The 12,987-nt window shown below is 36.0% G+C and overlaps 1 protein-coding gene across 1 annotated transcript; it reads left to right on the forward strand.

Moving 5' to 3' along the window:
• The first annotated feature begins 5,299 nt into the window (after positions 1-5,299).
• Positions 5,300-10,916, forward strand: sh2d1ab (SH2 domain containing 1A duplicate b). The gene is made up of 3 exons (XM_067456859.1): positions 5,300-5,480; positions 5,647-5,710; positions 10,408-10,916. The coding sequence occupies exons 1-3, from the start codon at positions 5,344-5,346 to the stop codon at positions 10,531-10,533; spliced, it is 327 nt and encodes a 108-aa protein (XP_067312960.1). The 5' UTR covers positions 5,300-5,343; the 3' UTR covers positions 10,534-10,916.
• Positions 10,917-12,987: the final 2,071 nt, after the last annotated feature.

Consider the following 12,987-nt stretch of genomic DNA (forward strand, 5'->3'; position numbering starts at 1 on the left):
CACTAGCTTGATCAAAAATTGATGCACCTTGTGATGGAAATAAATGCTGTGATGTTATTACCAGAGCCCCTTTCACACTGCATGTCGGACCCGCAATATTCCCGGAACATTGCCGGGTCGCCTTCTGTGTGAAAGCAACCACGTCCCGGAATTGATTACCGAATTCGACCCGGGTCGGGGACCTAGTAACATTGCGGGATTCGATCCGGGACGAGCGCTGTGTGAACAAAAGCCAAAACTAATGCCGCAACGTGTACGTAGTTATCGTGCGACTCCTAGAGCTTTTTTTTTCAATAATACAACCCTGCAGTGCCAGAAGAGCTCGTCTGTGTTTTAAACGCAGAGAGTGTTCGTATACAAAAGAAACTAAAATTAAACAAGCAGAAATGTGTGCAAACTGGACACAAGTCGAGACCACGGAGCTCCTTACTATCCGCGCTGAAGCCGAGATCGCTCGCCGTTATACGTCACATCAGGATGTCACGTGTCAACTCGACCCGGGACCGTTACGGGTTGTGTGTGAAAGCGCACATATTACGGTATTTCGCTGGCAGTGTGTTAATGGACCAAATCTAGCGGCCCGGGAACAAATGCCAGGTCGCATTATCCATGTATTTGCCGGAATCGCAGTGTGAAAGGGGCTCAAGAGTCCAGCACTCTGTAAAGTCTCCTACATCACGTCCCAAATACTTTCAATGAATTTAAGGTCCTGACTCCTGGGTAAAAATTATGCCTCATGCTCTCTCTCAACCATTCCTTCACAATTTGTGTCTTCCTACATGGTTGTTTAAAGAATGAAAAGCTACACACTTATTTTAAGGTTATAACCTTATTCTAAGGTTAGTTAGGGTTAGAAAAACTATTTCCAAAAATATAACATTCTAGAAACATAATACTCAATGCAATAATGATCCAATCAATGATCTTAAGCATTTGAATCCTATTTAAATCCAAACCCTTTTATTGGACCTGTGGCTGCAGTTGTTTTGGAATCATGTTTTTGGCATCAGAAGTTAACTAAATCTGCAATGTATCTTCCAAATACTCCAACAAAGTATTGTTGAAGCCGTCTTTTACTCGCCCTGTCATTCCAAACATCTTTCTTCTGCTAAATCTTTTTGCACAGTCATTGAGTTGTCATCATAGTACATTTACATTTATGCATTAAGCAGATACTTTTATCCAACTCATTATTGAGGAATAAAGGAAGCGATTCGTCATGAAGAGCTGAATAATCATGAAAAGTGCTCGAGATACTACGTTTTGGACATTGCTTAGAGTAGCGTAAGATAGAATAGGAAGGGAATTAAAGAAAAAGGAGGGAATTGGATAAGCTTTCAGCTGTCTTTTGAATGTTGTCAGTGATTTTGCTATCCGGCGGAGGTGGGGAGATCATTCCACCAGCAAATAACAGTGAATGAAAATGTTCTGGAAAGGGATTTATGCCTCTCTGTGGTGGTACCATGAGCCGACGCTCCGCTTAGCTGAGCGAAGGCTTTTGGTGGGGGTGTAGACTCGTAAGATCGAGTGGAAGTATGCGGGTGCTGAGCTTGTGGTGGGTCTGTAAGCAACACCTTAAACTTAATGCAAGCTGCGAGTGTTAGCCAATGCAGAGAGATGAAGAGAGGTGTGACATGAGCCCTTTTGGGCTCGTTGAAGAAAAAAATGTACCGCAGCGTTCTGAATCATTTGAAGTGTTTTGATTGCTCACGATGGAAGTCCAGCCAGAAATGAATTGCAATAGTCAAGCCTAGAAATGACCAGGGCCTGGATGAGAAGCTGTGTTGCATGCTCCGTAAGGAACGGTCTGATCTTCCTGATGTTGTGCAGCGCAAACCTGCATGTCTCTGAAATGTGGTCTTTAAAGGCTGGTCATCAAAGGTTAATCCAAGATTTCTGAGCGGGGTAATGAAGGATGAGCCTAGCTGGATGGTGAAGTGTTGTAGAGTCTAATTTTCAGGGAAGACGAGCAGCTCAGTCTTTGCCTGTTTGAGCTGCAGGTGATGATCTTTAATCCATGCCGAGATATCCACCAGACATCTTGAGATGCAGTTACTGTGGGATCATCTGGTTGAAATGAAAGTTAGAGCTGTGTGTCCTCAGCATAGCAATGATATGAGAGGCCATGTGCCTGAATGATAGGTCTCAAGGATGTAGTGTACATGGAGAAGAGGAGAGGTCCAAGCACTGAGCCCTGAGGAACCCCCGTGGTCAGTTGATGTGCATTGGATACCTCTCCTCTCCAGGCAACCTTGAAAGACCTACCTGTGAGATAGGACTCAGCACAGTGGAGTGAAGTCCCTGTGATGAGAGGGTGGACAGAATAATCTGATGATTCTCAGTGTCAACGGCAGCAGATAGATTGAGGATAGGAACAGAAAGATCTTGTTCAATGTGCCTTCTTTATATCCTTATAACAGGAGGAGCCAAATTGATGCAACATGCAGCATCACCTCATGTATTAACCCTTAATGGACAACAGGCACCAATGGTGACATGAACCAGCCTCTGAAGAATGCCTCTTTCTTAATAAACGTCTCGTTTTAGCCCAAAATCCTCTGTGAAAATCACTACATTTCAATAGCATCTTCTGCACAGTGTTTTTCTCTCAGCATATGTGCCACATATGTTCTCTGCTTTATTGACTTCACCTGTTCACTGTTTCCACTTTAGTTCAACTAGATAGAAATGTTTTAAAGTACGCCTATTATGCTATTTTAAAGTTTCCTAGTTTTGTTTTGGAGTCTCCTACAACAGGTTTACGTGCATCAAAGGTCACAAAACACTTTCATTTTCTCTTAACATACATTGCACATCAGCACAATGTTCAATGATCCTTAAGCAACTCATTGGATGAATCAGTCTCTGTAAATCTCTCCTTTCCGTGAGTTACTGTGTTGTGATAAGTCTACATCTTACAGCTCGTGTTTCTGAAGTTAAACGTCCATTATCATAGCTGAACTTCAGCTCCGGAGGCTTCCTAAAGCTCAGTGATCGTACACACTGTAAAGACACTAATGATGGCGTTGATTTTACCGTATCAATCCGAGTGTGAGTCCGATGATGAAACATTGAAGAACAAGTTACTCAACCCGAACCTCCATCACAACGACGACTTGAGCAGGACGTATCTCAGTCATACACGACTCATTTTTAGATTCATTATGAGATGTTTCAACTGTAATTCCTCTCCATCAGCATTAATAAGTGTGAGTCCATCAACAAACCCATGTGTTTATTTCTTATGTATTGCAGTGCGCATTCGGGAACTGTATTAATATCGTTAGCTGAGCACTGAATGACTGAGAGTGTGTAAAATAAATCTTGCTCCTTTATCTTTACTCAAAGTTGTAAGAGCGACAGACAATCTGCATTAATAGACTCAGTTTTAGGTGATAGTGGCCCACAGCTGATGAGCAAGAAGTATTTTAGGAAGAAAATATATCCATCAATAATTATTCATACTTAAAGGTTGTGATTCTGAGGAGCAGCTTGATATAAATAAACTGGTACTGACCCATCTTTCAAGAGCAAGCGTTTTGCGAATCCCGCATTTGAGAAGCAGTCGTCAGTAAAATGACGTGTTTGAGGGTAAAGCGTTCGCGGGTGGACAGTGGTCAGCATAGGTGGGCATTACGCAAACGTCGAATCACAAACGACCGATTTACACAGATCAGAGACGATTCTTCACATTGGTTTATCGAGCACTTTCACTGTAACAAAGTTTGTAGATTGGAAGGAAGAGGACACGGGGGTCGGCTGGACTGCTGACGTCTCTTTTATTGGATATAACTCAAATCACAACGTGCACACTTCAGTGTGTGACTTTCTCTCAACAACTCAATTCACTTCCGGGTTCGCGGCACTTCCGGCTTCTCAGTGTCTCTGTGGGGGGAGCGTCAGCAGTCCGTCTCTCTCTCCCCTGCTTCCGTTTCTCCAGGCGTTTTATCCTCTCTCCGCGCCCTTTACTGAAACGAGATGCAGGTGTTATCAACCTGCGTCCAACCCACTCACTTACCGCTCGTCCCGCGTCTCTCTCTCCCGCTGCAGACCTCGCTGAACCACGCCCCCCTTGCCACATTCACCTTTACAACTTTGCAGAACGTTTACATCCACAAACAACTACAAACTGCATGAAAGGGAATATTCGAAAAACCCAAAAATATATTGTTGATTTAACTTAAAAAAGCAAGTAACCTGGTTGCCTTAAAATTTTGAGTTTTTTGAAATAAAAAATTTAAGTTGATACAATGATGGAAATTGGTATAATAAATAGAAATTCAAAATATTATTGTATCTGAACCACATAAAAAATGTGCTAAATCATGAAAATAGCACAATATGGCATTTTCACTGCAGCATGACAAATAAAACACACACAATTACACAATATGCTATCAAAATATTTGAATAATATTTGAAGAAAGGTTGTCGATTCTCAAAAATATTCATTGTATTAACTCAAAAATGTTATGTCAATGAACTCAAAATTTTAAGGCAACCAGGTAACTTATTTTTTAATATTTTTTTACTGAGTAGGGGTACTTTCAAATTAAATAATTAGTCTAAAAGGAGGAGCTGGAAGTAAAGAGGGGAGGGGGGGGTCTTGTTCTCTTTTTAACTATGCAGATCTTTATCCTCCAAAAACATGCACCTAAAATTACATGCACTACAAAAAAAAAACTACAAACACGCAGAGACAGGATGTAGTGGTGACAGGGATGTTCTGTGAAAACAGTCTGTACTGGATACATAAGCATTTTTCCACCTTCAGCACTCTCAAACATGCTACAGGAAACCTCAACATTCATCAGATAATTGATCCGGACAAATCTCATGTATTATTTTGTGTTGTTGTTGCATCAAACAACAATGTTTACAATGTCAGTTGTAGTTTACAGAGCCTAAATTATGGCCTTGTATTAATGAAAACCACTCTAGTAGTTTAAAATCTGAAGTGAGATAGAATCCATATAATATCAATCATTGATTTATCGTGTTCACACTGGGAGAAACATAAAGAGCTCTTTGAATCATATTTTGCAACACTCTTGCCATTGTCTGAATGAAATTTTTATTTATTTACAATTTCACACACACACAAATAGAATGACGGCATTGTGCATCACTAATTTGTAATAATTACGCCGCGATATCTGCATGGCAGTTGAACTCTTCGTGAACTGTGAGATTAATGGGATTTTGCATGCATTTGCTATTGTTGCAGAAATTCTGTCTAATTTTTTTAAGAGCTTATTTCCTGCCTTGTTTCATCATTTCCTGTTCAAAGGACAAATATCAGTTGCTAGTAGTGATTGCCTGAGAAACAATGCATGCAGCACAATGGATTCGCTCTCTGTTTATCATGGGGCCATCAGTCGAGAAATGTGTGAGATGCGTCTGTGTGAAGCGGGCAAAGATGGCAGCTATTTAATCCGAGACAGTGAGAGCGTTCCTGGAGCCTACTGCCTCTGTGTCCTGTAAGTCCTCAAGAAATCTCTGCATTTTTATTATGTTCATTTCAAGTGTGTAACTTGAGTTAATGCACAATTTTACAATTACAAATTGTTGTCACTATTTCAAACGGGCGAGTTTTCTTTTCTGTCCTGTGTTTGTCCTGATCTGAGATTTCTCTCACCGCTTCAGGTGTAATGGGTTCGTCTACACGTATCGGCTCCAGCAAGACTCATCGGGCTCCTGGGCGGCTGAGGTGAGGATCTTCAACACAATTATACATTTAAAGACACAACACAAACCTCACACGCAACAGCAGATATCAGCAATGGCTTTAAAAAATACTCTAGCTTTGTATTGTCTTGTAATGTAAGACATAACTATGAGTCCATTGCTATTAATTTAGAATATGTTTTTTTTTTTTTTACTTTTTCAAGACACAAAAACACGTATTGCTTTTTCATGCATATGTCAATTTTGAGATTTTGCACTTTTTGGCTTTATTTAAAGCGTTTTTTCACACTAGTGGAAAGAAAACATCCTAAATACACGTGGTAACACTTTAGTACAGGGAACACATATTCACCATTAACTACGACTTTTCCCTCAATAATCTCCTAATTTACTGCTTATTAATAGTTAGTAAGGTAGTTTTTGTAGCATTTAAGTTTAGGTATTGGGTCGGATTAAGGGATGTAGAATAAGGTCATGCAGAATAAGGCATTAATATGTGCTTTATAAGTGCTAATAAACAGCCAATATCCTGGTAATATGCGTGCTAATAAGCAACTATTTACACAAACCTCACATGCAACATCAGATATCATCAATGAAATATGATTAGCTTTAAAGTTTTGTACTGTCTCACAATTGTCCGTGTTTGAAAATGTAAGATATAACTATGAGTCCATTGCTATTCTTCTAGATTTTGTTTATTGATTTTTTATTTTTAACTGCAGCTACATTTAAGGTGAGACACAAAAACAATTGTCAAATGTGAGATTTTGCACTTTTTGCCTTTTCATTAAGTCTTCTTTCACACTAGTGGAAGAAAACATCCTATACACGTGGTAACACTTTAGTATGGGGAACACATTCACTATTAACTACGACTTTTGCCTCAATAAACTCCTAATTTACTGCTTATTAATAGTTAGTAAGGTAGTTTTTGTAGCGTTTAAGTTTAGGTATTGGGTCGGATTAAGGGATGTAGAATAAGGTCATGCAGAATAAGGCATTAATATGTGCTTTATAAGTGCTAATAAACAGACAATATCCTGGTAATATGCATGCTATTTAAAAGCGAGAATTAACCCCTGAATAAAGTGTTGCCATGTTTAAGTGTATATTTTAGAGTCTGTAGACTTCAGTACATTGACAGTTCAGCAGCTTTATGTTAACCAACCTTTTTAGACTATCTATATTTTATTAGAGAGGGGTTTGTTCATATATCATTTGCCTGATTTTATACGTTTTATTGCTAAAAAAGCATTTTTTTTAATTCTGTCTGTTTTTGTATTTTCTCATTTTGGTAAAAACCTTTGACTGTAATGTCAAAAACATGGAACAAGAGTTTTAAACCTGACTGAATGTGTGTAAATGAGTGCATATTTAATTAGATAATGCATCCTTATTTTTTTCATATTTGAACAACATTTCCGAAAAACTTTTTTGCAATTCTTAAAGTAATCAATCATCTGGGGAAATGAGGTGATATCTACAGTATTAGTTTTATATTCACACGAGATGCCTTAAGAGAGAACATAATGAAGGTTAGAGACACACAAATTGCCTGATTTTCCAATAAAAAGCAACCATTTAAACAATAGTTTGTTCTGCATTACACATGTGCATCATGTGTGTCACTAGATATTGTGTTAATCTGTCAGTAGTAACTCATGGGGGTTAAAATGAGAGTGACTCAAATGTATAGAGGTATGAAAGAGTTATGGATTGGGTGGGTTGAGATTGAACTGATTTTACAGAGAGAAATCTCTCAACTCGCACATCTATAAAGCCAACAACGGCTCATTTAGAGACTGCATGACATTATAGATATAGATTTTATATATAATGAAATTAATATGGGTGCTCAAATATACACTACCGGTTAAAAGTTTGAGAACGGTAAGATTTTTAAAGAAGTCTCTTCTGCTCCCCAAAGCTGCATTTATGTTATTAGAAATACAAAAAAGCTGTAATATTGTGAAATAGTATTATCATATAAAATAACTGTTTTCTATTTGAATATATTTTAAAATATAATTTATTCCTGTGATGGAAAGCTGAATTTTGAGCATCATTACTCCAGTCCAGAAATCATTCTGATATGATGATTTACTGCTTAAGAAACATTTATGATTGTTATCAGTGTTGAAACAGTTGTGTTTTTAGTATTCTTTGATGAATAGAAAGTTCAAAAGAACAGCCTTTATCTGAAATATAAAGCTTTTGTAACATTGTACTAACTTTAAATGTTTTGGGTCGGTACATATTTTTTTGGAATGAACTTAAAGAAATGAATACATTTATCAGGCATGGATGCATTAAATTGATCAAGTGACAGTAATAGACATTTATAATGTAGCAAAAGCTTTATATTTCCAATAAGTGCTGTTAAACTTTCTATTCATCAATGAACTGTTTCAACATTAATAATAATCATAAATGTTTCTTGAGCAGTAAATCATCATATGAGAATGATTTCTGAAGGATCGTGACACTGAAGACTGGAGTAATCATGCTCTAAATTCAGCTTTCCATCACAGGAATAAAATATATATTTTAAAATATATTCAAATAGAAAACAGTTATTTTATATTATAATAATATTTCACAATATTACAGCTTTTTTATATTTCTAATAACATAAATTCCACATTGGTGAGCAGAAGAGACTTCTTTAAAAACAGTAAAAAATTCTTACCATTCTCAAACATTTGACCGGTAGTGTATACAGTGTTGCCACAGTTACTTTGAAAAAGTAATCTGATTACTGATTACTGATTACTCCTTTAAAAAGTAACTTAGTTACTTTACAGATTACTTGATTTTAAAAGTAACTAAGTTAGATTACAAGTTACTTTATTAGTTACATTCAGCAGTTGCCGACAACACCGCTGCCGCCTCAAAATAGAAATGACAACCGTTTTTGGCAACACACTTTATTGTATTTATGCCCGAGACTGACGGTCCCGACTTTTTTACGCCCCCTTTTTTAGGCTTCTCCTTCGTTTTATATTTATTTTAATAATTAAAATGAACAATGAGATGTGCTGGTGGAAACAACATGAGACCATGATAGCTTGCGCCACTGTCAAGATATGGCTCGCGCAGGGTTAAAGAGTCCGTCTCTTCAGTGCAGCTGGTATAGTTATGGCCTTTTTACAACTGGTTCCTTCATTCGTTTTCTCTGACCAGGTATCTATCTGATTGCGAAATGACCAGGAGTAGGCCTAAATGCCTTCCGAGAGTCTTTCCAGACGTATTTAATTCCGATCACTCAAACAAACCAATTCAGAAGGTGCATGAAAGCATTTCAAACTAAACCGGACAAATGTAAATATATCTGGTTGTTTAAACCACTTGTGTAAATTTTACTCCTGGCAAATAATTAAAAAATAAATGTGTGAGAGCGTGTTATGTTGTAGTCAGATAGATATGACGGTGCTACTGCAACATCGCTGCAGATGAGTAAAGCAAGCCAACGCAAATGGCCGTTAATGAAACTTTAAAATAAGTCACACAAAACACAATCATCTTCAATATAAAATAATGAGACTAATGATCTTACCAGTGCTTAGGTCGCTCTCTCTCATATTGCGATCATTGAATTTGAAATGAGCTGCTGAATAAAATGCTGGAATCTTTTGCTTTGATGTGAACTCCGTTAAATGAGCATATACCACGGGAATTGAAGATCGGATTTATATTAATTTTGCTGAAGTGTAAGGTAGGCTATAAGACAACCTGCCTGTACTTTTTTGTTGTTTGTTTAGATTGTGTAGCCCGTTTTGGGTTTTTTGAGCACCGTTGCGAGCATGTTGTGAGCAGTAGGCTAATCTATCAGCTGCCTCAGCTCGTCAGAAATGCCTTTGTGGTGGTATAATAACTAGCCTACTTTGTTTTTAATGTCAAAGTAGTTATATTTCGTTTCGTTTATTTTTTAAGTTCATTTAGAAAAATGTTTGGAGCAATTTTTGTTTGTTAAATTAAAGTTTTAATTTTTTTATGTGACGACCCAGTGAGTTAACCGCATGTTTAATAGCCTAGTCTCTCAAACCAACTCTTGAATTGTCTTGCCTATATAAACTTTAATTTAACAAACAAAAAATTGTTCTGAACATTTTCTAAATTAGGATAATAAAAAACGAAACGAAAAATAACTACTTTGACATTAAAAACAAAACTGAACTATTGTAATGGCTGCAACAATGTAAAAAATAAAATAAATAAATAAAAAACACGGCTCCGGGCTGAGAACTTTGATAAGCTGTCGGTTTTTACAAAGGAAAATGACTAAAATAGTAACTCACAGTGACTTGGATAAGTAACTTTAATCTGATTACTGGTTTGGAAATAGTAACGCGTTAGATTACTCGTTACTGGAAAAAGTAGTCAGATTAGAGTAACGCGTTACTATGTAACGCGTTACTGGCATCACTGAGTGTATATATATATATATATGATGACATGTTTGGGAAAAGTATTACATAACATAGCTATGAGCCAATAAATGCTCCTCTGCCTCTTTTATCGGTTATAATTAATGTCCTTTAGTATTAGTAATTTGATATTAAATGCTGTGTTTCCTGCATCTTGAAACGTTCACATGAACAAATAATGTCTGACATTATGGACTATTTCTGATGTACAGATTTAAGTTGTTCTAGTTCGCCGGGTCCAATACATTATAGTGATGATGTTTGTTTTTTGTATTTATTTTTTTGGCAGACAGCACCGGGTCAGACGAAACGCCTTTTCCGAAAAGTCAAGAATTTGATAAGTGCCTTTGAGAAGCCAGACCAGGGCATCGCTATCCCTCTCCTCTTTCCCGTAACGGTCCAGAAGTCCTACTAGAGCTTTCCTCATCGCCATCCTTAAACTGACCAAACAAACTACAAGCATGTGGATATTTTTATTGTATGCCGTTTCATAACAACATGTGGATTTGTATATATAAAAGGATTGTATAAAAGAAAACCAAAAATATTGAATTTGTAAAGAACGTTTGGTAACAGGTTTAGGTATTGGGTCGGATTAAGGGATGTAGAATAAGGTCAAGCAGAATAAGGCATTAATATGTGCTTTATAAGTGCTAATAAACAGCCAATATCCTAGTAATATGCATGATAATAAGCAACTAGTTAATAGTTAATAACTGAACCTTAAAATAAAGTGTTACCGGAGGTTTTACTTTTGGAAATTGTTAAGGCTTCATGTGATTGATGGTCAGCAAATATCAGTTTTTTTATCGTTACCCCGACCCAAATATGTGTTTTTATGGGTTATTATCAATACTAAACCTACCTATAAGTTGCTGCATTATTTCAACTTCATCTCAGTAAGTTAGGAATTCATAAAGTATAATTTGGTCCCACTTTATATTGGGTGGCCTTAACTATTGTGTGTTCATATCGTACTGCAAAACAATTTATCTGATATTAAGGTGGGATACGGGTAAAGTTAAAAACAGGTTTGGAGGTTTAGGTAAGTTTAATGGTAGGTTTAGATGTAAGGGAAGTTTACACAGTGTCACTGTAAAAAAAAATCCTGTAAAATTTAAGGTAAAAAAAAACAACAACTGCGGTTGCCAGAACGTTACCGTACAAAATACAGTAGCAACACTTTATATTTTACAGATTTAAGTTAAATTTACAGTAAATAACCGTACTTCGTTAACTGAAATACAGTTAATTTACCAACCTACTGAAATATTAATATCTGTTATATACAATTGATATATAATGACAACCACCAATCACAGTGGAGATGAGAGTCACATGATGAATCAAAGCTTACTAATACTAATATAAAGAAGGTGCACAGTGTCATTCATACAAACACTAAACACCATCACGGTAACACACGTCACATTTTATGCAATACACGTTAATTTAACAACATTAAATGTAACATAAAACCCTAATGTGCATAATTGATTAGAAAAAACTAAGAAGAAACAGTGTTTTCTACGAAAATACATCAAATGTGAAGTGTCAGGCAGGGAATTCTGGGAATTTCAGTGTACGTTTTTTTCACAGTAAATTACACAACGACTAAATTTAACGGTATGTTACTGTAAAATTACATTAAATGTAAGGCTAGATCTATTACAGTTATTCACTGTATATACAACGGAAACTTTCTGATAAACAGTTTTTAACTGTAGCATTTTTACAATCGTTTACCGTTAAAATCACGATAATTTTTTAACCACAGATATTAATTACAGATTTCAGGTATTTAAAAAAAAAGTACAATGTAAAAACATGTATGTACACAATAAGTGCATTGTATCAAATTATTAATTTACATATCAGTATAGTACTTAAAGCCACCTAATATAAAGTGGGTCCTATAATATTAATTGTAATAGAGAACTGAATAAATACTGATAATGTATTTTTGTGTGTGTGGTGCCTTTTAATAAATTACACAATATTGATTTTAAATTCTAATTTAATAAAACCAATTATTAAACATATTATTCAGTCAGAAATATTTTTTTTTCTGTGCCAAAATGATATTTGATATGTGATAATTTGTGTTAATTGAGCTTTTTTTTTTAAATTAGTATTAATTATTACAACAAAGTACTCTTTTTTGTTCTTGCTACACATGGTACATGTAGTTATTGTAGGCTAATGACTTTAAATTATGCAGAATTACATGCAACATGTCGTTTATTATTATTACTCAGAAATGAAACCTGTGTGACATTCTGTTGTTTGTTTTGTTTTTGTTTTTGTTTTTTAAGAAAAAAAAATATTTTAAAGAAGAACACCCAACATTAAACCCTCAAAAGTATCTCACAGAGATATAAATATCTTCTTTTGTGTCAAACTGAAGAAATAAATGTATAGGGTGAATTAAGAGAGATTGGAACATAAGGTCAAATAGATATACAGGATTTTCTGGCCTACACTCTCAAAAGAAAAGGGAAAAAAAAGTACAAAACTGTCTCTTTTAAGGTACAAGTGGCTGTCACTGGCATGATACACTTAAAGTTACATTTTTGTACCTCAAGTTCAGTCAGAGAGAGTTTAGCTCCAACCCTACTCAGCCACCGCAGTATAAAACGTATGGTCCCAGCATTGTTGGTGAACATTATTTATTAATATTTTTAGTCAGTGATGAGTTTAGTCAAACATTATTCTTCATGACAGTTTTTGTTTGTGACTTCTTTAATTTGAACAGATTATGGCATTTGTTAACACTGTACCAAAAACCACAAGCACATAAAAAGTCAAACTGCCCAACTAAAGCAAACACTGATCCCCATAATGGTGAGCAAACATTTGCAAACCATCA

This window comes from Pseudorasbora parva, chromosome 11 (assembly GCF_024679245.1).
Source record: "Pseudorasbora parva isolate DD20220531a chromosome 11, ASM2467924v1, whole genome shotgun sequence".
In the NCBI taxonomy this organism is placed as follows: domain Eukaryota; kingdom Metazoa; phylum Chordata; class Actinopteri; order Cypriniformes; family Gobionidae; genus Pseudorasbora; species Pseudorasbora parva.

Excerpts from the sequence above, each read along its gene's own strand:
- sh2d1ab (XM_067456859.1), top strand. The coding sequence starts at position 5,344 with ATGGATTCGCTCTCTGTTTATCATGGGGCCATCAGTCGAGAAATGTGT. Across the intron at positions 5,481-5,646 it reads GCCTACTGCCTCTGTGTCCT|GTGTAATGGGTTCGTCTACA; the intron begins GTAAGTCCTCAA and ends TCACCGCTTCAG. Across the intron at positions 5,711-10,407 it reads CGGGCTCCTGGGCGGCTGAG|ACAGCACCGGGTCAGACGAA; the intron begins GTGAGGATCTTC and ends TTTTTTTGGCAG.